Source organism: Pararge aegeria, chromosome 15 (assembly GCF_905163445.1).
Source record: "Pararge aegeria chromosome 15, ilParAegt1.1, whole genome shotgun sequence".
Classification (NCBI taxonomy): Eukaryota; Metazoa; Arthropoda; class Insecta; order Lepidoptera; family Nymphalidae; genus Pararge; species Pararge aegeria.
Genome location: NC_053194.1, coordinates 8720463 through 8743643, shown reverse-complemented (window position 1 = coordinate 8743643; position 23181 = coordinate 8720463). Strand labels below are relative to the sequence as shown.

The 23181-nt window shown below is 34.4% G+C and overlaps 1 protein-coding gene across 3 annotated transcripts in view; it reads right to left on the bottom strand.

The window, feature by feature from the left end:
• The window catches only part of LOC120629742 (glutamate receptor ionotropic, kainate 2), a 31521-nt gene extending 10463 nt beyond the window's left edge, over positions 1–21058 (bottom strand). For all 3 annotated transcript variants that reach the window (XM_039898757.1, XM_039898756.1, XM_039898758.1), the window contains exons 1-12: positions 20778–21058; positions 18261–18337; positions 17342–17497; positions 13157–13341; positions 11695–11852; positions 10024–10165; positions 8617–8784; positions 8519–8539; positions 7138–7290; positions 5351–5569; positions 3586–3836; positions 996–1175 (exon numbers count right to left, since the gene is read on the bottom strand). In XM_039898757.1, the coding sequence (XP_039754691.1) occupies positions 996–1175; positions 3586–3836; positions 5351–5569; positions 7138–7290; positions 8519–8539; positions 8617–8784; positions 10024–10165; positions 11695–11852; positions 13157–13341; positions 17342–17497; positions 18261–18336 (1709 nt within the window). In that variant the 5' untranslated portion in view covers position 18337; positions 20778–21058. The remainder of the gene's footprint in view (positions 1–995; positions 1176–3585; positions 3837–5350; positions 5570–7137; positions 7291–8518; positions 8540–8616; positions 8785–10023; positions 10166–11694; positions 11853–13156; positions 13342–17341; positions 17498–18260; positions 18338–20777) is intronic.
• Positions 21059–23181: the final 2123 nt, after the last annotated feature.

Sequence of the window (23181 nt, the reverse complement as noted above, 5' to 3'; positions counted from 1 at the left end):
AATTTTTAAAGAATTTTCCCAAATCCGAATCCGACAAAGTTATTTGGACAATTTTAACCACGCATTTCCATTATTGTCATTTTATGAGTTGTTTGTGGTTTGTGTGGTAATGAGGTCAGTGTTATTCTCATTTAGGTACACATTTTGTTTTGATAACTTCTTACCAGTTTGAAGAATATGTGGTCCATGATTTAAGCGCACTAACTCTTACGCTGTCTAGGAATTATATAATACTTACCCGAATGACAGCATTTTCCGCTAAATGAAATATTCGTGTTTTAGCTAGTCTTTCATTGTTAGAACGTCTTAGTTTATTTTGACAAATTAAATTTCCTTAAGTGGAAGGTATTTATAGGTATTTTGTTGAGAAAAACGAGATCGTAAAATTTGGACATTAGTGTAAGGTTTTTTAATTTACTAGCGCCCTAAACTGTAGGGCTACGAAATGTTCAGGAATTTGCATGAAGTAAGTGTTTGTGAAACATATTTTGGACTGAATACTCTTCCCATTCACTCGCAGCAAACATATATATAACTTAATAACTTAGTTAACTACTTAACAGTTGGCCAGTTAGGATCTGACCAACTGTTGAGCTTTTGACAGCGTCAATATTTCAATGGTTTAGGAGGTGAAGTGAAATCTGGAAAGGCGTATGTTCTAATCACACACGTTGGGCTACCTGTTGTGGTATCTTCTTCTTGCAACGAACTTTACTAATAGTTAAAGGAAAGGGCAATTTTATGGTTATTTTATTCACAAACGAGAAACAAAAATATATAGTTTATAATCTATTAAACAACTTAATTAAATGATCCTAATAATAAATAATAATGAAAATGATTATGATAATGCCTATCATTTTATATTGACGTTAAAGCTATTTCTCCTATTGTTTTTATGATTTCACTTGCTGCTTAAATATCTAAACGTCGACGTACTTAAACTGAAAGGTGTTAAAAGTAATAATTATACAATTAATACAATAAATAATTACCTGGCCAGTATAAACAGAAGAACAGAAACACCCAAATACGCCGTCGCCATATAAATCCAAACATCCAAGGAAAGAGGTGACAGGAACGAAAATAAGTTTGGTGGCTGTTTTATAGGTTTTCGGTAAAGCACAGATATTCCAAGATTCATGAATGGCATCGTGAAGTCTACCACTTGCTCCCTGCCACAATAAAACATAAAATTATTGTTTACTTCTTGTATTCACTATAGTTTCCTCATTTCTTTGCAAAGTTTAGTTTGCAAGCATTCGTTACGCTAGTGTTTGTAACGCATTCACATTCATCAACGATGAGTTGGGCGAGTACGTAAAAGGAATTCCTAAAGTTGTGCTCGAAAAGATTTTTGGTTTGCAAAAGAATTCGCGAGCGTTTCGTTTGTTCGTAAACAGAACAGTTTGGTGAGTACGTAAAAACGAATTCCTAAAGTTATGCACGCGAAATAATTTTTCGTTCGCTAATGAATGTGCTTGTGTTATAAAGGCTCCTGTAACGAATGCTGTTATAAAACCAATGCTCCCGGTGAGTATCGTCTTTAGGAATATGATTACACATATAATATGACATAATATGTTGTATCGAAATACTATACTCAAATTAAAGTGTACCTAATAAAATTAGATTCAATGCTGTAAATTTTCTACTACTGATTTTAATCTTATGAACATCGCTGGCGGTTAACAAGTGGACAAATTGAAACTTTAAAACAGAGGAGATAAGTTCCATTTTGCTTCGACGTTTCAGTGCTTAGATACTCGAAAGCGATTGCAAGTAAACCAACTTCATAATGATAAGGGTGTTGTTCACAGTGACTACTGAGACAAATAGACTAAATAGTGTAGAAACTTAAACAGACGCTATAGGACTGACGTGAAAGGCATATACTAATTTCTGCATCGACGGAGAGCCGTAGCTTAATTGGAGAAAGCGCTCAGGTCGCAATTGCCAGAGAGTCGCAGGTTCAAATCCTGTCGGTTCCGAAATTTTTTACATGCATTTTAAATTTATAAAACTTAAACAGTGTTCAATAAAAGCCCATTAAATTCTTTTCACTGAAAGAATATGTTCCCAAAGACTGTCATGCTTGTAGAAAACAGTAATAAACAGTTGACATAACCTTGTGAGAGAGTAGAATGACTTAAAAAAGTTTAATAATCTTCATTCGTTGGTAGGACAAATAAACAATAATATATTATAAAGCAACGCCACTTCAGAGTGTAATCTTGTGAGAGAGTAGAATGACTTAAAAAAGTTTAATAATCCGCAACTTCAGAGTGTAATTGTTCATTCAATGGCGACCTGTCGTAATGCATTATTTTAAAATCTGAACTATATAAATAGTTGTCGTAGTCACGTAGGCCATTGTGAACAGCCATTTACAGTTGAAATCGAATAAAATGCAGGTCTTTGAAACGATTCCCACATCCCGTATAGTCCGACATAAAAGTGGATATATCGATGAAGATATGAGTACCTACGTGAAATGTTAATATAGCAATGGCGCATATTTTATCATCGCAGAATTAAATCGAACACTCTATAAAAATACCTGAACTACTCTCACGCATTATATAGCTCCTAAAGCTCCTAAAATATCAGCAACAAATCATCGAATTTTCTAAATCCAAAACGTTTAATTATTTTTTGTCCGACTTTATAATTTATGATTTAAATTTCAAAACATAATTTATATTTGAAAAGTATTGAAATGATAATATAGTTAAAGTACAAACACAGATTGCGAATACTGTTTGTTTTTCATTTCAAACCGTGAGTGCTGACGCATAACAAGTTAAGTATTGAATTTAGTATCTGCTAGTGGCATGCACTTAGATGCATAAAAAATTTTCTACCCTAAAGATTTTGGAGAAGGAGTATGACTTTTATATAATCTCCCTACAACAAATATGAACCATTGACTCACTAGTAGAAAACAGTAGAAAACTAACAAAATTGCTTCTGGGAATTCATTTTTATAATTGCTTGAAACACATAATAATTTTTGAATATCAAACAATAGAAAGTTTTAATTTGTTCAGAAATATTAAACAGAACAGAAATACTCTATAAGTGTCCTTGATAGAGTTTCTTGCCTTATAAGAGATATATATTTTAACGATCAAATATCACTCTCTTAGCCTCAATGTGTGAGGTAAAAATTCTCCATACAATTTAAAAAATTTGACATATCATAGGTACTTGAATAAATAAAGTCTTGATTTCATTTTGCGGTTGTAAGTAAAAGCGTCAAAATTTACCTCACAAAATGCATTTCTTGCACAGTTTAAATACAAATATCGTAATTGAATCTGGGCCGCGTACTGAAGAAAATGTTGCTAAAGGCTTATCTCGTGGAGAAAAAAAAAATAAGCTTAATTTGCTTTAATCCGGGACAGGTGGGATTTATAACTTCTTCATGTGCAACAAGAGTCATCGCACGATTCCCTCTGATACTGCATCATTCTCTTTAGACGTTGACTTCACAACATTTAATTATTATCTGATTATAGCAAATTAAGTTTAATATTAATTATTTAATACGGGCTTCTGCCCAAAATATTGATAGTTAATCACCTGTCGTAAGTAATGGTTAGATCGGCAATAGCCACGTCCGCCCGTTGTTCGAGAAGCTCTCTTATCATCCCGTCCCACTCTTTGGTCTCCCGGTTGTAGGACCCGTATCGACCGTCAGGCGCAAGCTTGAATGTGTAATTGAAGCCCAGAACTTTAGATATCTCGTGAATGAGATCAATGGCATAGCCTTCGAACTGCGCGTTGCCTGTCAGCTTCTCGCTCGCTTCCCTCCGCATGCAATATGGCGCGCTCTACACATGAGAAATGTATATTTTTTTAAGCTTCCGCCGGAAAAGAGTAGCGTGATTGTCGTCGTTGAAATATTCACGCTGGAGTGCTTTGTTCTGTATTTTATATTATAAAGTCAGAATTACATTTTTTGTTCACTAGTGATAAGCTTTTATAACAGGCTGATATTTCAATCGTCAAAGTTCCCTTAGTTGAACTTAAAATAATTTTGATAGTACTTTTACGCAAAAACCGTTGAATTATAAAATTAATTTCTTAAAAAAATGTAAAATATTTTTTGTAAAAGAATATGACACGCCAAGAAAACAAAGCTATTATATTGTTTTTGAAGTATCTGTACCTGTATCTGTAAGTAGGCTTTTATTTTAAAGTCGCGCTGTCGTAAATTAAGCTGATTATTTGTTGTTTTTTATTTAGTTACTGAAGTAATATTTTTAATTTCAACCTTATTGCATGATATTATTAGGAAGGGTACTTACAGATAGATTTCATTGAAAATAGTTTAGTAATAGTTTAATACTAAATCATGTTAGTATAACAAAAAAAGCCTCCTCTTTCCTTCTTACTAATTTGAAAAACATTTAAGATAAATTAACTAAGCAGTAAATCAATAGCAGCAATCAATATAAAAAAAATCTTTTGTATCTTACGACGGTAATCCTAATAACCTGCTATTTATTAAAATACAATAAAGTTACCTTAATAGCAACGAATAAATGTTCTTACATATTTTATGTAAACCTTTCCATGGAATAATGTATTTTTAGTCTAATATTCTACATAAACGATCCTTCTAATGTGTCTGTTAATGAATCCCAAGTTGCCAACGTAGAGAAAATACACCTACGCAAAATATATTCATTTTACCTAAGCGTCCCACGAGGGCACTTTAATTCCCACAATTATAAATTCTCCTTTGTGTCTTCTGTATATATAAAATGTAAAGGTGTCTGACTGTCCGATCTACCAATCCACAGCGTAAACTACATGATCGATATTTTAACTACATAATCTGCTTAGCCATGATATTTGAAAAACAGTTATTTGATATTTGAACTTAACGTAAACGTAAACGTAAACTAGTGCGTAACTAGTCTCCAACGAAAGCTAATTATTTTTTGTTATTTTGAAATCTTAATAATATTGCAATAAAACATGACTTTCTAGGAATCACTTTTGATTGTTATATATTTTAATGTCACATGAAATACTTATCGGTGTCTATTCGCGTTCTCACTGACTAACAATCGAGGTTGAAAGAAGAAAAAAACTTTCCGATGACAATTAATATTATGTAAAGTAAAATAAAGTAAAATACTGTGTATCTAAAAAAGAAATAATTCACAACACACAATGTCGGAAGATTACCAGAACATTAAAATACAGAGAATAAGCATAGTACATTAATTACTTATGTCTTTATTGAATACAAACACATACATTGATGCATACACATAAGTAAAGACATCATCTAACAAACATCATATAAATGAAAACAATGTTATCTAAAGCTCACCAAAATTGTAGTAACAATGAGGGTCTTGTTTTGGAGTATTTCCACTATCTGTTTCTGATTGTCGCCGTAAGACCTTGTATAATTGACACCCTCTGACGAGTTCCAAGTACCGGCTTTCTGGAGTCCTTCACGGGTAAGTTCGATTATGTCGAGGGTGAAGTCACTGCGGAAGCCTTGATGGTCGAACTTTATAACTCCCGTTAAGCCTTTCATTTCAACCTGTTCATTAAAACAAGTTAAAGTTTCCAAAGCAGGAAAATACTGGGTACTTACAAAAATAATTTAGAGTTAATTTTAAGGATTGATGGCGACAGTGATAATATCATTAAATATTAAAAAGCAACATCATTTCATACAAAATTCTGTCGTTTCGCGGTATAAAATATTTTTGAAATATTCCTGTACTTAAAAACTCGTCAGCACAAAAGATAATTCTAGGTTCTAATTTTTTTAATCTACACATAAAATATGCATCGATCGATCATCTTAACCGAGAAATACCCACTGCTAGCAGTAGCGTGCAACGGGTTTCTTACTAGGGTATGCATACAACATGAAAATTGTATAAATGGCAAAAATCCTCCTCCTATACGAGTTATATTTAAACTTTCTCTAAGCTATGCGCTCGACACACTTCCACCTAACTCACTGGGTTATATCAGTTTAACAATTTTTCTACGGATCTGCTCATTATCGCTTATAAATTTTCCGAGCTTTCACAATCTCCTGTTGAGCTGAGTTCTCGAGGACAATTACCAGTTTTGAGCCCTTATAATTGAGGGCAAACGTAATTTGGATCAACCGGAGATTAATTTACAATTTTGTTAGTTGGTTCTTTATAAATTCCAGGCGCAAGTCAATGTATAAAGTTAAGTAGTAGCATTATGTTTCCTACCAATAATGTGTCTGTAACATAATACTGAAATAGCGATTCCGTGGGAGGAAAGTAGAAAGATAAGCTTATTGTGTGCAGCGGGGTGGTGTGAGCGGATAAAGCGAGCACTGACATTGCTTCAGTTATTAATACTTTGTCACTAACCAGTGGTCTCGAAAGTCAGAATGCAATAACGACCGAATTATTGGTGCTCGTTATACTCTGCAGATTAATGCCAAAATCAATAGATTTGTGCCTAAAATTATTACATTGAAGAATACAAAATGGATAAATATTACAAATTCAATATCGGGAAGGGAATTTTGAAGATTTCTCTTAAAAACTCTGGCTAGAGATATAGAGACATAGTACCTACTAATATGTATTAAGCTAAGGATGATAGTAATGTTTAGTAAAAATTAGCCAGACTACACTTGTTATTTCTATTAATGTCCCACGCAGGTCTTCTCTCACATAGGAGAGAGAGATTTAGAGCTCCTTCATTGCTTCAAAGGCTGTCACTCTGGAGCAATGACGGGCTTCAGCAATTATAATCACTTGTTAGTGTAATAAGTAATAGCTGAGAACGACGGTTAAACATGCTCTCCGAGGCAAGGAAGTGGATAGTACCGATTTCCTATCTCCGCACTGGCACTAAGTTCGTGACTAATACACCCGATATCTACTATCAGATCAATGTAGCAGCTTTTTCATAATGCTCTTGCTTGAGCTTGAAACTTTTCTGTCTACTTGTTACAACCTCAACGCCTAAATAGATAAAGTTACATTTGGAAAATGTGCCCTCATAAAGTAACTTTTAAGTAATAAAATTAATTAATCCTTAAATCAAAAAGGGTATAAATTCAGAATTTCTTAATTACAGTCGGTACGGGTTAAGTAAGAGTGTACTCACAATTTTCATGTAGTTGATGAGGCTGTACCCATGGGGCCACGTGTCCTCAGCCTCGCACGACAATGGCCGCACATCGATTTGTTGCGAAGTGTCAAGGTCGTGTAACGCTTTAGCGAATAAATGTACCGCATCGTACATTAAAGCTGTCTCGGTCTGCAGGAGATAAGCGCTTTTATGGTTACAACAAAAGTATGTTTAGAACAGATTGCAATGTAATATGTACTAACTCTGCCTGTATGAACTGTATTTCATCTCGTAAACTGTATCCATACTTTACTGCTAATGCTTATTTTGCGTGGTAAAAGAACAATATAAATGAAAAGATTATCCTGTGCTATGCCAAGACATGAATGTCATTAAAACACTATAAGCTTTTTTAACATGAAGAGAAGTAACAGTTAAGTTCTATCCCATAGGATCTGCGTATTTTTTCGGATTAAAAATTAGCTTATGTGACTCTACGACCCATATTCTATCCGTTGCTCTGGCCTTACGTGAATGAAAGACAAACCAACTAACATACATTTGTAACAATTATATTAAGTAAGTACTTAAGTAACAGAAAACTTGAACACCAAGCACGTATTTTACAATAATGTTTGTACGGCCAATACAAATACGTCATATAACTCTAAGATAGAGTACGTTTGAGACAGTGACTAAGAGTATTTGGTCGATATATCTACTCAATCTAATGGAGTAGTGCAGTAAATTCTCTAGGATGTTAGTAAATTTTTTTCGGATTCCTTACAAAAGTACTGATTATTATATCTAAAATTGTCAGCATTGCTTTATTTACTGTATAGTTACTGCAACACATGCAAAATATGAAACGGGCAAGGCTATTGATCTCAATCATATCTTGCCCCTTGTATTTCAAGCTAGTAATAGTTATAGGTTCCGTCTTTACAAATTACGCAATAAGATGCACATTTCATGCGTTTTATTTAGCACAGCTTTGAAACTTGCAGTGCACTGTCTCAAAGGTGTACTGAATGTTTTTGCTTAAACATAACTTTACTTTGACCACGTATGCAAAGTCATTTTTAAATTTTTCGTTAAAGAGTCAACATCTCCTGGGAATTAGCAAAACGTGTGTAGAAACTTTAAGAGTAATTTTTATCTGTGTGGTGACAAAAGAAATATTTTACAGCGTATTTTTTTTCTTTGTTGTTGTAGATCATAGCAAATTAATATTCAGTGTTCGTCGTGGACTTCCGAAAAGTAACGCTTATAACTTTAATATTAAGTTTTTATTGTGGGCAGTAAATTTATACATATTTAAATATTTTAACAATAAAAAATCTATAATTTTTATTTTATCACACCTAAACCTATAAGAAATAAAATGAATATACATCAATCAAGCAATAAAACTCACCTTTATAAACGTCATGTTTTCCTGTAACAAAGAAAATTCTGTAATATCCGCATGGGTCGTATGTTTGCGGTGTCCTACATAATATAAAATTTTATTACCTTAGCCGAAGTATGGCCTAGTTGCAACTTCCGTCCCTTTCTCGCTTCGTCGTAAACCCAATCTCGTACCACTCTCTGTACTTCGGCCCTTTCAGGATCGAGAAGCCTCAAAGCAGTTATGTTTGTGCCGCCATATTTAAACTCTTCTAAGTCTACGCTATGGAGATCCTTTGTAAAAATATTAAGTCAAGATTAAGTACTTAATTTTTAATTAAACCTTTGTAACATAACAAATCGACATAGGTTTACATCATTATATAATTAGCTTGATATATTTAAATAACAGGGCAATATTAAGTAAGTTTGCTATACACGAGAGTTTCGAGAGTGAGGTTATCGGCGTATACACTCGGTGAATCAGTTGAACTGCATATACCAGGCAGCGATGAAGAACCCATAAACTGTTGCTGCCTTTTCTTGTCTTTCTCCTATTAGCTACTATAGCTTTTTATGTAAATGGCATACACTAAACCCAAGCATCATTAAAACTCGAGCATCCTTTGAGTTCCTTTATATAAATTGTCATTGATATTATTACAACTCTACATTTCAATCTTTATTTAGTCCATAAAATAAAACACATGATTACGTCAGTATGGTCAACGAGCAACTAAATGTATGAGTTAAGGTATGAGTATATAAAAGCTCTCGGTTTCCTCGCGAGTCCTGTAGATCCCCTTTGACTCAGGCGCGAAAAACCGACAAGCGACCGAGGCAAGAGCGACTGATGTACACACTTGCTCTCGGGCTGTCTCAAGATATCTCGCCGTGTGTGTACAGCCCGCAAAAGGTCTGTACAGCAACAATAATGTATAACTCATAGCGTGTTGTTTTATAACATTTTTTTAATTTTTTCACATTAAAAAATTACGTATAGAATTAAGTGATTTAACGATTTTGTCATTAAGTTGGCTGCATTGCCTGCACTGCATTTTATTGGATTATAATTAACTTTAAATTAGGTAAGTTTTGCAACTAAGTACAATCACTTTTTGACGACCCAATATTGTGGATGCTCAATTTAAAATGAAGTTTTTTGTTACTTAGTATAAACTACCACATTCGAATTATTATTGTGGTAACATTCAATACCAGTTGAAAAAGAGATACTAAGTATACCGTTAAGGTATTAGGTACAAGACCCATTCGAGAGATCTAAAATTAAAAAAAAAATCTAAAACTTCATAAAAAATTTTGATCCACAATTTTACTCCATTAAGATAAATAATAAATTTTAGAAAATTTCCCGTTAAATGCAAGGTCAATCGCCAAAAAAAGGTTTTTCTTTGCAATATTTGACGAAACTGGAATATATTATATTTTTTTCTACTTGAACTTAATGTATCTAGTAATAGTTTTGTATAACCTGCTCTTTAAAAAATGTCCTTATATAATCGACGTTATTACCAGGGAAGTAATGAGGTAGCTGTGATAATCCGACATCATCCCGATCTGCTGTGCTTGCTGGAGCACGTCCCTGATCCTCTCAGTGGCACAGTCTAGTACAATATGCGATTCCGCGGAGTTCTTTATTTGTTTCAACAGCGGTCTGCAATAAAGAAGAAGAAGAAGAAGAAAAAGTCTTTATTGCACATACAAATATAAAATCAGGTTAACAAAAAAAAATAAAAAACTATACATATGCACAAAGGCGGTCTTATCGCTTGAAGCGATCTCCTCCAGACAACCTTTGGTTGAAGAAACATATTAGAGAAAGATTTATTTTAGAACTAAATACTTTCTGCTCACGACATCGTTCACATGGAATTGGATTTCCCGGGGTAAAAATTATGTAACTAACTCTATTAAAAACATTCACGTTGATCTATTGCTCCGTTGATTTATGGAATCCAGGAAATACATTTTCACATTTACAAATATTTTTTATTATCTCTTAGATCTAGTCATCATATTTGAACAAATTATGCCAGACTTCGTAACTTTCTCACATAGTTGCTAGATAGGAAGTTACAATTTCTTAATTTATATTTGAGCATTTTTGATGTACCAATTATTTACAAAAAAGTTGTGTAATGCAAGTCATAAAGCAAATTCATTACAAAATATATTTCTAAAAACAGACTGCGAAAGGTAATTCGCTTAATTTGGGCATGTGGTAGCTAAATTTTATTCTCACCCATTAATATGACACTTATACTTTGTTGCCTCTGGTATATTATACCTAATTGTTTTTAAAGCTAACAGTCCTTAGAAATCTGTGAATATTAGGTTAACCATTATGTTGTAAATAATGGTTGTAAATAACCTGCTTAATAAATTGGATGCCATCGCCAGAGAGCGAATATGTTTGATAGTTTCCAAATATAATTTATCATCTTTATCCGACATGCTGAGCAGCTATGCGTTTAAGACTGGAACTTGAGAGTTGGACAAGCTATTTCCATCGAACTTAATGGGAATACCTTGTACATAATTGAATTAAAACGCGTGCGAGCGAAATTCCTTTGCTTACAGAAAGGCAATGTATACACAGGTACTTATATAGCGTTCATACATATAATATGTTATCATTAGTCTTAGGTACTGGTGATAACTACATTCGTTAACTTAAAACTACAACTAGGAGGGTTCTCAGCGCGCCTCGGTCTAAAAGGAGCTCACAATAAACTTAGTAGTTTTTTTTGTTATCACCATCACCACCATGTGAAATTAGAGCAATTCATACCCCTGCTTTTTTATCATTCATGACTACTTGATATTATAATGGGATTTTTCTATAAGCTTTCGTGTTCGGTTTTCGGTGCAACTGTGAACCGTGAATGAACTTAGAAGCAGGAATATTATTAAAAAGGCTTAAAAGTGAATATTATGATAAGCTCGCATTGGAAGATAGGTACCTTTTATAACGAAAATATGGGAAAACATTGTGAACTAAGTTGTAGGCGTTAGCTTTGTACTATGTTTTTGATTGTACTAAGTGTAGTAGGTGCACACCCATAAAATGTTTATACTTATATTGTGTAAAAGCTCTGAAAGTTAGCGTTGAATAAAGCCTTTAAATTTTAAATCAAATGTAGCGATTCGAGAAGATTAAATCTCGTAGGGGTATTAGTTAACCTGTAATCGTGAGAGTCTGGCAGTTGTCTCACGGCGACCGGCAACTCGGAGGGCCCGTGGGCTTTTAATAATTCCTGCAAACGTACTAAGCCGTCGCTGTTTTCGTACACTATCGTGAACGATTTCCAGCCCCAGGCGCGGACGAGGTCGACGTATGCCTGGAATAAAATATTTCCTTTGAAACTGTTCACTTTAGCGGACCGTTGCTTCTAACATTGCAATGTAGGAAAACATTAATAAAATATTTGATTGTTTCACTGTTGTTTGGTGCTTTTTGCTTCTACTGCTTTATTTTCATATAATACGCAAACGCCGACCAATATATTGATGCAGATAGATTGCGTGCGCGTGTAAACCTTATTCGGGATGACAAAGAACAACGTAAAATAGTAAACCAGCACTAAAAATGCCTTTGCCAGAAAGTTTTTGGAATATTTAAAATATATGACGGCCGATTGCCGCAGTGAGAAGCGACCCTGCCTCCTTCTTCCAACGCTTAATTTTCCTTGGATCTTGCCCTATATGATGAGTTTGGTAAAGCAAAGTATACATAAACTTATTAGATAAAACATTTAAGAAGAATAAACCCGAAAAAAAAAAAAGTTTAACTAAGTTGAAAAATTAAAATTTTAATCTAAGGTCTTCATAGTCAAAATATTGGTCATGTCGACCAATATTTTGAGACTCTGCACAATGTAGAAGCTGCATACAAAAAAAAGAGCAACCAGATATCAACCTATGTAGCATATCTGAGTACCGACTTAGAATAGTCCTCGATCCCAATTTCGAAGGGAAAAAGGAAGGAACACATTAAAAATAAAACTCATTAGATATAATTACTATACTTCCAACATCTTGGCTTAAAATCTTACGCCAATGGTTTGGAAAAAGCACTCGCTCCCTATTCAGAGCCGCGGCATCAAAAATACAAGTTGCCTTAATGATCGCCGACTTTTGAAAGAAGATAGCACTTTAAGAAGAAGAAGGTACTTTACTTCTTTAACTGGGGGTGGGTGCAGCTTAGTAGATACTAAGAAAAACATTAGTACATTCACCTTTTACCCTAGATCTAAGAGTTTTGCATTTAGCATTCATAATCTGAGTTATTTTTATTCTGCTACTTTTCTCGTAGAGCTAGACACGTGGGATATTTATAAAGGCCCATCTGGTGTTAAAGTAGGTTAACAGCATTGTATTGCGTAATACCGACGTAAGACAATGCAATATTATCCTATAATATATCTAACTAATACCCGGATAAATCTCGACACGTCACTCTACTTACCCGGATGGATGAAGCTCAATGCGGATATAAATTGAATTTATATTACATGCCTTAAATTGTTTATATTTATTGTATTCATTTTATGTACCTACTTACTTAAAAAAAATATGAGAAGACTTGAGAGAACTTTTTGTTACAATATCTCTCATATACCCGGATAAACAGTGAATCACTTACCCGGCTAAGCGCAGCAGGATGTGGATACAGGTTGACAAGACATGACTCGCGTCTAGTCCGGTAGTCCCACCTAGTCTCAAGGTGGGGTAACTCCATTGTGTCACATATAGACTGGACATGAGCTGCGGCTGGTGCAGATTGTGGCCCAAAGATGGCCGCCACGCCACTTCGAAGCAGATGGCATACTACGTAAAAATATATTGAATTATTAGTTACTCTATTCAAAATTCAAAATTCAAAATTCAAAATTCAAAATTCATCTCTTAGTCTATGCAAGAACTTGTAACTGCCCGTTTATTTACTCTTTAGCATGATCAAAAAGGATCACGACGTCCCATTTTCGATTACCGGATACGGGCCGAAATTGCTAGGTTTACGAAATCGGCGGTGTCAACCTCGGAGAGCACGAAAAGCCGACTGTCGGGTTATTTTTACTAACATGTGATAAAAGTCATTATTTAAGGTTTATGTCTGGTCAGAGGATAACTATACTCAAGGATGCGTATGTACTTGTGCAATGTTTGCATTCACAACTGTAAATAAAATGATATTGCAAGTATCTCAAATAAAAATAGTCTTTGATATATATGAAAACTTTGTTTATGTCCTCATTGGGTTACACATTAACTGTCAAGGTAGCCTCAAGGGAGGCTTTTAAAATTAATTTTCATTATTATTCTTGGTAAATAATTATTTTTAATTACTTTCTAGTCCGTAGGGGTGAAACTCACGTAATTAGACAAGTGCATAGGTAATTTAAACTATTCTTGCAACACAATTATATAGTTTTAAATGTTTCTTCGCTTTATGTGTTTTTTCTCAAATGCAATTATTAATTCCGCACGCACACACGTAGAAGCTGAGTTTTGAAATAAAGGTCAGAGCGAAGAAGAATCGATTGTCAAAATAAATTATTTCCCGGGACTTTCTTTTATTTGTTAGGCATTGCTATTTAAAACTAAGATAAACTTAAATAAAATAAGATTCGAGTTGTATTTATCGAAGAAAAAAACATATTATATGCGGTATTTGAAAAAAAAGGAGCACTAGTATAGCAGTAGTAAATATTACGGTCACGTAAACACTTAATAGTTTCCAGAAATATTGTGCACTAAACTTAGTATACAATAATACACATACATAGCTTAAAAATTTGATTTGTCTCTGAAACCGATTGTAGAAAGTACTAACACATTAATACGGCGTTGGCACATCTCGACACAAGACCGATTGGACTCACAGTATTGAAAATATGCTTAATAATATGATATTGCTGTTTGAATGATGGTAGTGTTGTTGAGGGTGCTTAATTGCTTTATTTGCTTAAGGGCTAAACCGGAACTCAGGAGGGCGCGTGCAGGTTAGTGCATCAGGTTTTGAACCATATAGCACTCGATTTTTTTTTATATCACTACACGTTAGCCCTTGACTGCAATCTCACCTGCTGGTAGGTAAGTGATTATGCAGTCAAAGATTGTAACGGGCTAACCTGTTAGGGGTATGACGTTGTAGATAGATAAAAAGTCTTTATTGCCCATACAGAAAAAACACAAATTAACAAAACAAAAGGTTAATAAATAGATATGCGCAAAGGCGGCCTTATCGCTTGAAGCGAACTCCTCCATACATACGTATACATATATATTTACATATATATACGTGGTTTAGCGTTCTAGTACGATGTCACTTAGGAACCAATTACTGGTATGGTTTCAATCGAAATCATTACATATTAGATGGGAAATAGTATTTTACGCGCGATTGAAACCATACCAGTAATTGGTTCCTAAGTGACATCGTGCTAGAACGCTTAACCACGTAGCGGCACGTCTTTACCGCTAGGTTGGTAACTAGCCACGCCGAAGACGCTTACCCGACCTTTGCAGATTGTATCAAACTAAGCTAGATATTCCCTGTAAATCATGGAATTCCGCAAAGTTATACCAGCTTTTATCATCTAATAATAGACATAATGTAATATTTTCCTTAATAGGATTTTCATCAAAGAAAAGTTGGCCATAATAGCCTTAATCCCGAGACGTAGTATCACGCCAAAATCACGTAAACGTTGTTTAGTTTTGCGGTATCAATGTTCCAGGGATGCGAACTGTCAAGTGTTCAATGATTGGCTGCGGTTTATCTGTTGGTAACAGACAGTTCACAGCGCACAATATTATGCAAATGGAGTTGATCTTCGAGGCCAAATGTTGAAGTAAGCTAAACATTTACTGAGATAAATTGAATGAGCGCCGATGTCTGAGAGGTTGCTTAGCGACACGTTAAGCATTCTTAGTCACTGGGGAATTGGAGTAATTTATTGTCTGGGTTATAAATCTCTAAAGCAGCTTTAGTACCGGTGGCAGCTTGGTCGATAATTTCATACAATAATGCTACCTATTTAGCTTAAAACCTATTCAGCTTTTGTTTTTAATTTCCTCTACCCTTTCCTGTAAAGATTTCCTATATTGATAAATAATTATAGATTTCCTTCTTAAATTTTTTTTGTTTGTATTTTTGTAGAAATTGTTGCAACAATAATGTTTTATTAGGTTTTGAAATATTTCAGCATTTATTTATTTTGCAGTGAGTAATTATTTGTACTATGTTTATCATTGTGTAATTTGATACTGTGTTGTTTGTTAACCCAAATAAATAAATAAATAAAAATTCAAAAATTCTTGGCACTGAGTAGTCCCTACTTTACATGACAATAATAAAAAAAAAATTAAATTGTGTTTAATGAATCGTTAACAGCGACCCATAAAGTAACATTGAAAAGTTGTTTTATACTTATTATAAATTAAATAAGCAAAGGTGAATTTGTTAAACTTCCACACCGTCAAAAGTTTTCCATTATGTCACGAGCACATAGGTACATTGAAAAACTATATTTTATACATTATATGAATTAGAATAAAGAAATGAAAAATTGAAGAGTTTGTCTGTGATTTTGTAATGATGCCCACTTATTATCGAGCTTAGATGAATAGTTGAGCGAATAAATACCGAAATTGACTTTTCAAATTATTTGTTGGTCTGTTCTCTGTCTGATTGAGCGCGCAAATTTTAAAGAGGCCTTGGTAACGCAGGTAGTATTGGCTCGATTTCATTTTGTTTTTATGCAGGTGACGATTTTGTTATTATGCAGGATAATGCTCGGCCGCATACCGCTCGGGTAACTCAACCTTATCTTTATGATATGAATATCATTGTTATGGAGTGGCCGGCGAGATCACCGGATATGAACCATTAAGTCCAGAATTCCAGCTCCTGCTAACGTGGGTGAACTGCGAGTCGCCGTAGTTGAGACTATCCCAGGAGACCATCGATAACATCATTCTCAGTATGCCTAGACGGGTAGAAACTTTAATAAGAGCACGTGGAGGAAATACGCGATATAAATCACCATTTTTCTAATTTAATTAATTGTTATTTTAATATTAATTTTCACATTTCCCGGTTTCATGAAAAGTTCCATAATGTACCATTTTTCACAAATAGTCTTTACTTGCAAAATTTAGTTTCCGTTTTTTAAAAATAATAATTTGGATTGGTCGTAAGTATATGTTATATACGCCACGCTTCTTGACTTATACGACAGCTAGTGGCAAATATCATAATCAATTCAATATCCATTATTAGCTTTATTTATTAATGTAAATGTAAAAATTTCAGAACAAGCATTCCGATAATGAAATAAAGTGGTGTGGACACAGCGAGTCGAACTTCCCCGCTACACATTCAGGATACTATTTAAGCTTAACCGCGGCCTTGCCAGCATAGAGAACTTTTTCTTTCTCATGACGGCCAGCAGGGAGAACTTTTTCTTTCTCATAAAAATCATCAGTTCACACCTGAACCAGAGCAAACATGCCTGGCGCATTTAGCAAAACCACAATCAACAATAGCCCGAGCCCGTTGTTGTATGTATAAGGTATTCAGTGCTATATGTGTGTAGTTAACCTACAGGTCTTCCGAGTAGAAGTTTTGATAGTAAGATCTAAATAGCAAAGAAACTTAAACGATACTCTTTTGACAGCTTCTGGCACTCTGCCGTAAGATAGATTTTGACACGACAATATATAGATATATTGTCGTGTCAAAATCTATCTTATGCAGCTGCCTAATGCAGCTATTTACATTAGGACCTATCATTTTAATGAAAATATTCTCAATTTAACTTACCTCGTTTGGATGCGTGAAAACTGTCTTGCGGCGATATCGTTTCTACTTGCGCGAGTAGTTTGGCACGTGGTAATACCGCGCGGTCTGCGTTAACCCTCTCAACGGCATAACGAAACGCAACCTCTTGTTTGTCATCCTCGGGGTGGAAAAGACCCCCTATTGGAAAATATTATATTCAACATTTATCTGTATTAAATAACTGCTTACCCATCTTTTATTAAGAATATGTCAAGGCAAATAGGTCTACTGTTATTCACAAACTTAAGTTTCCTACCGTTATCAACTTAAAATGTTGTATAAATGTAACGCTCAGCCAAATCCATACCAAATTCAAATTCAAACATAATTTTGAAATTCATATAGGTACATTTTTATTGTCAAGTATGTTTGTTCGTAGTGACTTTACAAAGCTTATTTAATTAGCAGGTATCTATTCATATGATTATCTTAATAAAACCGCATAGGTCATTTAGAATATGACTTTAGGACACGGAAGAAATCCGGAGTTAAATTTAGTTTCAGAACAAATTGGCTCATTAGAGTCTTATCGCTTTCACACCTCTCGCGTTGATACTTCAATACTTTGGTCGCCCTTGTGACACTAGCAATATTATGCTGATAGGGCAGGTTTTATGAAGATGCGGAATTGAAGAGCTAATTTATTTAGCTATGCGAGGTATTCTAGGCCCACACTCTGTATTAATGTTTTTATATACAGTAATGTTATTTAAGGGTTTAATATTTTAGCTAGCTAGCTAGCTTCTTTGCGCCAACTGTTATGAATTATTTATATTGTTGAATTCATTCCCACATGATTGTACCTACGCAAACGAGGAAAGAGTGAACGCATGAACATTCAATGAAAAGGAAGTGTAATCAGACCCTAATCCGGACCTTAACTGTTATTATGTATGCTTACCTATTCTTATAGTGTCTGGCAGAGCGGAGAGGTGGCCAAACAATAAAACGAGAAAAACGGCTTTTGTCCCTCTCATTCTGTAACAAGGGGAAACAAGTTGCATTAAACTTTCGAAATGGAGCTCTGTAGTACCTAATTAGTAACATTGTGATCATACAGGGTTTGTTTTGTTTTGGAGTTACCACAGGATATTGAAAATATGTACCAAGCGATATACCTACTCTTATATATACATCTGCAATTGGTGTATGGACGTACGCTTGCGGCAGTTTATTCTAACTTGTTTGTTGAAATTAACTCTTGTTCGTACATAATACATGACGTTTTGACGAAGGTACATCTGACCTTTGTAACGAACCGCTTAATTATCTACTTTTCTACTCTTAAGTCTGTAGGTATACTTACTGATTTTGGCATCTAAAAATGTTTATATTCAAAATGCCTTCATTCATCTGAATGACTAATAATATAAGTTAATACTGAAATTACCAGTTACAGTTGTCGAATCAATCAAATGTAAAAACAATCATCCTTCGATTCCAGTAATTATGGTTTTTTCGAGTTGATAGTTACACGACCATCATCGAATATCTACCCAGAACTGGCAGACAGGATTTGAACCTGCGACTAATGGTAGACTCAAAGGTCCATATTACAATGAGACACGTTTGAAACAAGAGATGACCCATTGCTCTTGTTTCAAATGTGTCTCATTGTATCATTGTAATATGGAACTTTAAAAAAGTGGATTGAAATTGCAACGTTTCCTACTAGATGACGCTACAGAAGCTGTAAGACTGATGTGAAAGGCATATACTAATTTCGGCATGGACGGTAGGAGAGCCGTAGATTAATTGGACAAAGCGCTCAGGCCGCGATTGCCAGAGAGTCGCAGGTTCAAATCCTGTCGGTCCCGAAAATTTTTATATGCATTTTAAATTTTTGGAAAAGTCTCAGGCATCCAGGTTTCTTCATAGTGTTTTTCTTCTTGATTAAAGCTAGCAATTCTGTAATCTTAATTTTCCTTAATTCTTTTAGTATAAATAGTCGAATTATCAACAGAGTCATCTATCGATTTCAGTTATTTGATAGTTGCATCGGAGTAAATGTTCGTAGTTACCAAAGTCAATCACTCCAGTCGGGTCTCCTCTCAGAATTTTTCTCCTCTCAGATTATGGAAAATCCTTAAGTATACAGGTTACTTCATGTTGTTTGCCTTCAACGTTAAAAAAGTGATAATATTTAATTGCATTAAAAGCACATAACTCCGAAAAGTTTTAGGTGCATACCGGGAATTTCTGTCTATCACCACTTTTGTCAAACCGCCAGCCAGCATTTGAGCTACACGGCGAGGTTAAGGACTAGATCTTCGGTCCTATGGGAGACTAGACCGGTGCCCAGCAATAGGACATACATTAGACTGATAATGAAAATTAACTCTAGAAGTTAAAAACAAATAATAATATGTAGGTAGAGTTCAGAATGATCCAGAGCGATTTATGTGGAAAAGTTCTATTTTGCCAAGTAGCTCTCTTTGATCTTTCTTTACTTTGGAATTTTCCCAATATTGCTTACTTGGCTGACTAATTTAATTACAGATACGTTATTGAAGTTTTCTATTTCAATGCTTTTCTATTGCTAAAATCCAATACAGATTTTCGGCGATGCTTGGCATTTACAATGTGTGGTCAGTTAATTACAGTTGTGAAAATGTGAAATATAAATCAGCTTTAAACCCCTTTGCATTCTAGTAAATATACGTAGGACAAGGCTATTAAAGGATTTTTATAAAAAATTTACTACCTCATGATTCAATTAAAGAAGTTCACCTTTCTCAATATGTAACGTAATATTAGTATCTATTACCGAGGTTACCAACCCGCATTGGGCCATCGTGGTGGGTTGAATCTCAATTACAGACGTTATCAAAGCAAACATTCCTTACCTCACTATGTCCAAATGTTACGGTTTGTTATTTACAGAGGGACCGAAAGATATTATGTTTGTTTATTTTGTTCAGATAAAATGAAACACAAGCTATACAGGAAACGGAGAACACGAACAATATATAAACGTAAGAAACTAAGCAATTTTCTAAGTTTTTGAGCACACTAACCTGTTCTTTATGATGTAATTGTCCTAAAATATTGTTTCTTACCACACTAAGAGGAACGTTTAAATGGCAGAACTTGATTTTAGAATAATTTCATTTCATTGGGATTTTCTTGCTTATAACGATAGGGGAATCAAGAAATACAAGTAACACTTTTTTATGTACCAGTTATTACAGTATAACGTTTTACCTATTTTCTCTATTTTTATTAAACACAAAGGTTGGTTAATAAAAATAGAGAATTGGTTGGTTTTGTATTTAAAATTACTAGGATTACTACTGTAATATGCTTAAACTACCTAACTACAACATAGACAACAAAAACAAACGTGACGATTAGTAAATAATAACCTTTGTTAGTCACATAGTCTAATTTAATTACGAGAAAACAGATTCAGACATACCTTTCTGTGGTCGAAGATTTAAAGTCTCGAACAATTAGTAGACCAGCGGAGCATCTTCATAATCCATACTCTTAATTATATTATTAAGTACATGATAATAACATCATTCACAAACACTAATCACAGAGAGGAATCTTTATTTCACTGATTGTGGTTTCGATACGTTTAGATTTATAAGTCAGTTCTGAGCACTAGATTGTATTGAGTGTAAACTCTATTTAATTGTGATTGTGTATCGATTTATATTGGAATTCGAGTGGATAAAAGGAACTGTAGGCTGTGGATGAAACGGCCACTCGCGCGGATGGCGTCGACAACCTGGCTCTGGCGGGGCAAAGCGGCCTTACTGAGCATGCGCGGAACCCTACCCGAGCATCGTCCAAAATATTTGAGATTTTTGAAGTAGGTACCGTAGATGTCGAAAATAATATATTATGTATCAATTGAAGCGGTGATAGCGTAGTGATTAGGACTTTTCAATCGGTGGGCTGTTTGAATCCCAGCACGCACCCCTAACTTTTCTAAGTTATGTGCGTTTTATGTAATAAAAATATCACCTACTTCAACGGTGAAGGAAAACATGGTGAGATCATCCCAATACAACAACATCCCAACCCGTGCCAATGTGAGTTATGATACGTAATGTACTTGACAGTAGATAAAATAATTTAAGGAACTGGACATTATTATATTTTTAAATCAATAGACAGGTCAAGAGTTTTTGACAATGTTGAGTTTTTTTTTTCAATTTAAAAACCGTGTTTGCTGAGGTTAAAAAAATCATCGCGTGAATAATAAATACACAATTTGCACCCACAAGAGTTTGTTTAACGCAAAGGTTCAACGACGGCCGGCGTCTATGCGTTACGGCAGTATTTACTTCCTTCCTCAGTTATTTATCCATGTACTATTACGATTTTTATTTTCTAGAGAGAAAAATTATTTAGATTAACAAACCTGCAATGATGCATAAGAATTGAACTGTAGTTATTTTATTTCGTACTTAGATTATTTCCAACTATCTCTATCTTCAACAGCTTCACCCAAGTTTACTATTCAACTTACTGTCAATTTAACGTATAACTTATCTATTTACAATATTAAATCTATCTGTGAACCATTCTAGCACCTAAGATATTAGTATCTTATTCGTATTCAAATTCAAAAATATTTTATTCATGTAGACCGTATTACAGGCACTTATGAAGCGTTCATACATTTAATATGTAACACTAATGTTATAACTGCATTCGTTAACTTAAAACTAATGCTAAGAGGGTTCCAAACGCGCCCTGGTCTAACAAGAGCCCACAACAAACTTAGCCCGTTTTTTTTTTGTTATCACCATCTCCTACCATAAATATTTCTCATGTATCAATATTCATTGTGCTTTTTCATTATCAAAAGTTTATACCAGTATCGCTTGGTTGGTTTAGTTAGGCTTAAGTATCAGTCTTTATCAAAAAAAATTCTTTTAAATTTACCCTTTACTCCATGCTTAATTTTCAAGCTATATATTATGTGCCAAATTTCATCAATATCGGTGCAGTAAATAAGCTGAACCTTGTAACATAAAAAAACAGGCACACTTTCGCATTTATAATATAAGTATCGTATTCATAATGACAGCATGGATTCTAAATAACTGTATTACTTAGTGGTATCTAAATTATCATCATCATATCTCCCCATTACAGGCCCGCGTTACCCAAACATGATAAGGCTTCCGGCTTTAAATCCACCAGGCTGGCTCAGAGCGGATTGGTGAGCTCCACACTTGTTTGAGAACATTATAGAGAACTCTCAGGCATGCAGGTTTTCCCACCATGTTTTCCTTCACCGTTGAAGTTTAGAGTCGTCTAAAGGACTAGTACCTCCCTTTGTGAGATGGCATATGAAGTATCGTACCTTCTTCTATAACGCAATACAAATGGCCAAAGACAGGACCCGAAGATCTTATATGACAAGATTACTCGCCATACCAGTGATCACGATCCTCAGTCATGAGGGAGCGACTAAAGAGAGAGAGAGATGCATACCTATATTAAAACACTCTTGGCACTATCCCGTTCTCTTGCTGTCCTTTCTACAAAGGTTGCCTGTAAGATATTGCAATAAGGCCGCCTTTGCATGTCTACATTTTTTACTGTATACTCCTTAATGTTTCTTTTCCTGTGTGTTTACGTGCAATAAAATGTTTCTTCTTCTTTTTCTTATAGTTAAGATTATTTATATTTAATTCACATACAATTTTCTAAAAATTTAATTTTAATACAGTAGTGAATTACCCCTTACAATAAATGACCCCAGAATCCTTTTTTATTTTTTCATTTTGTCTACGTCTTTCTCTTTATTTGTTTCGTGTAACTATTGTAACGGCCAGTAGTACTTACAACTCATTGGC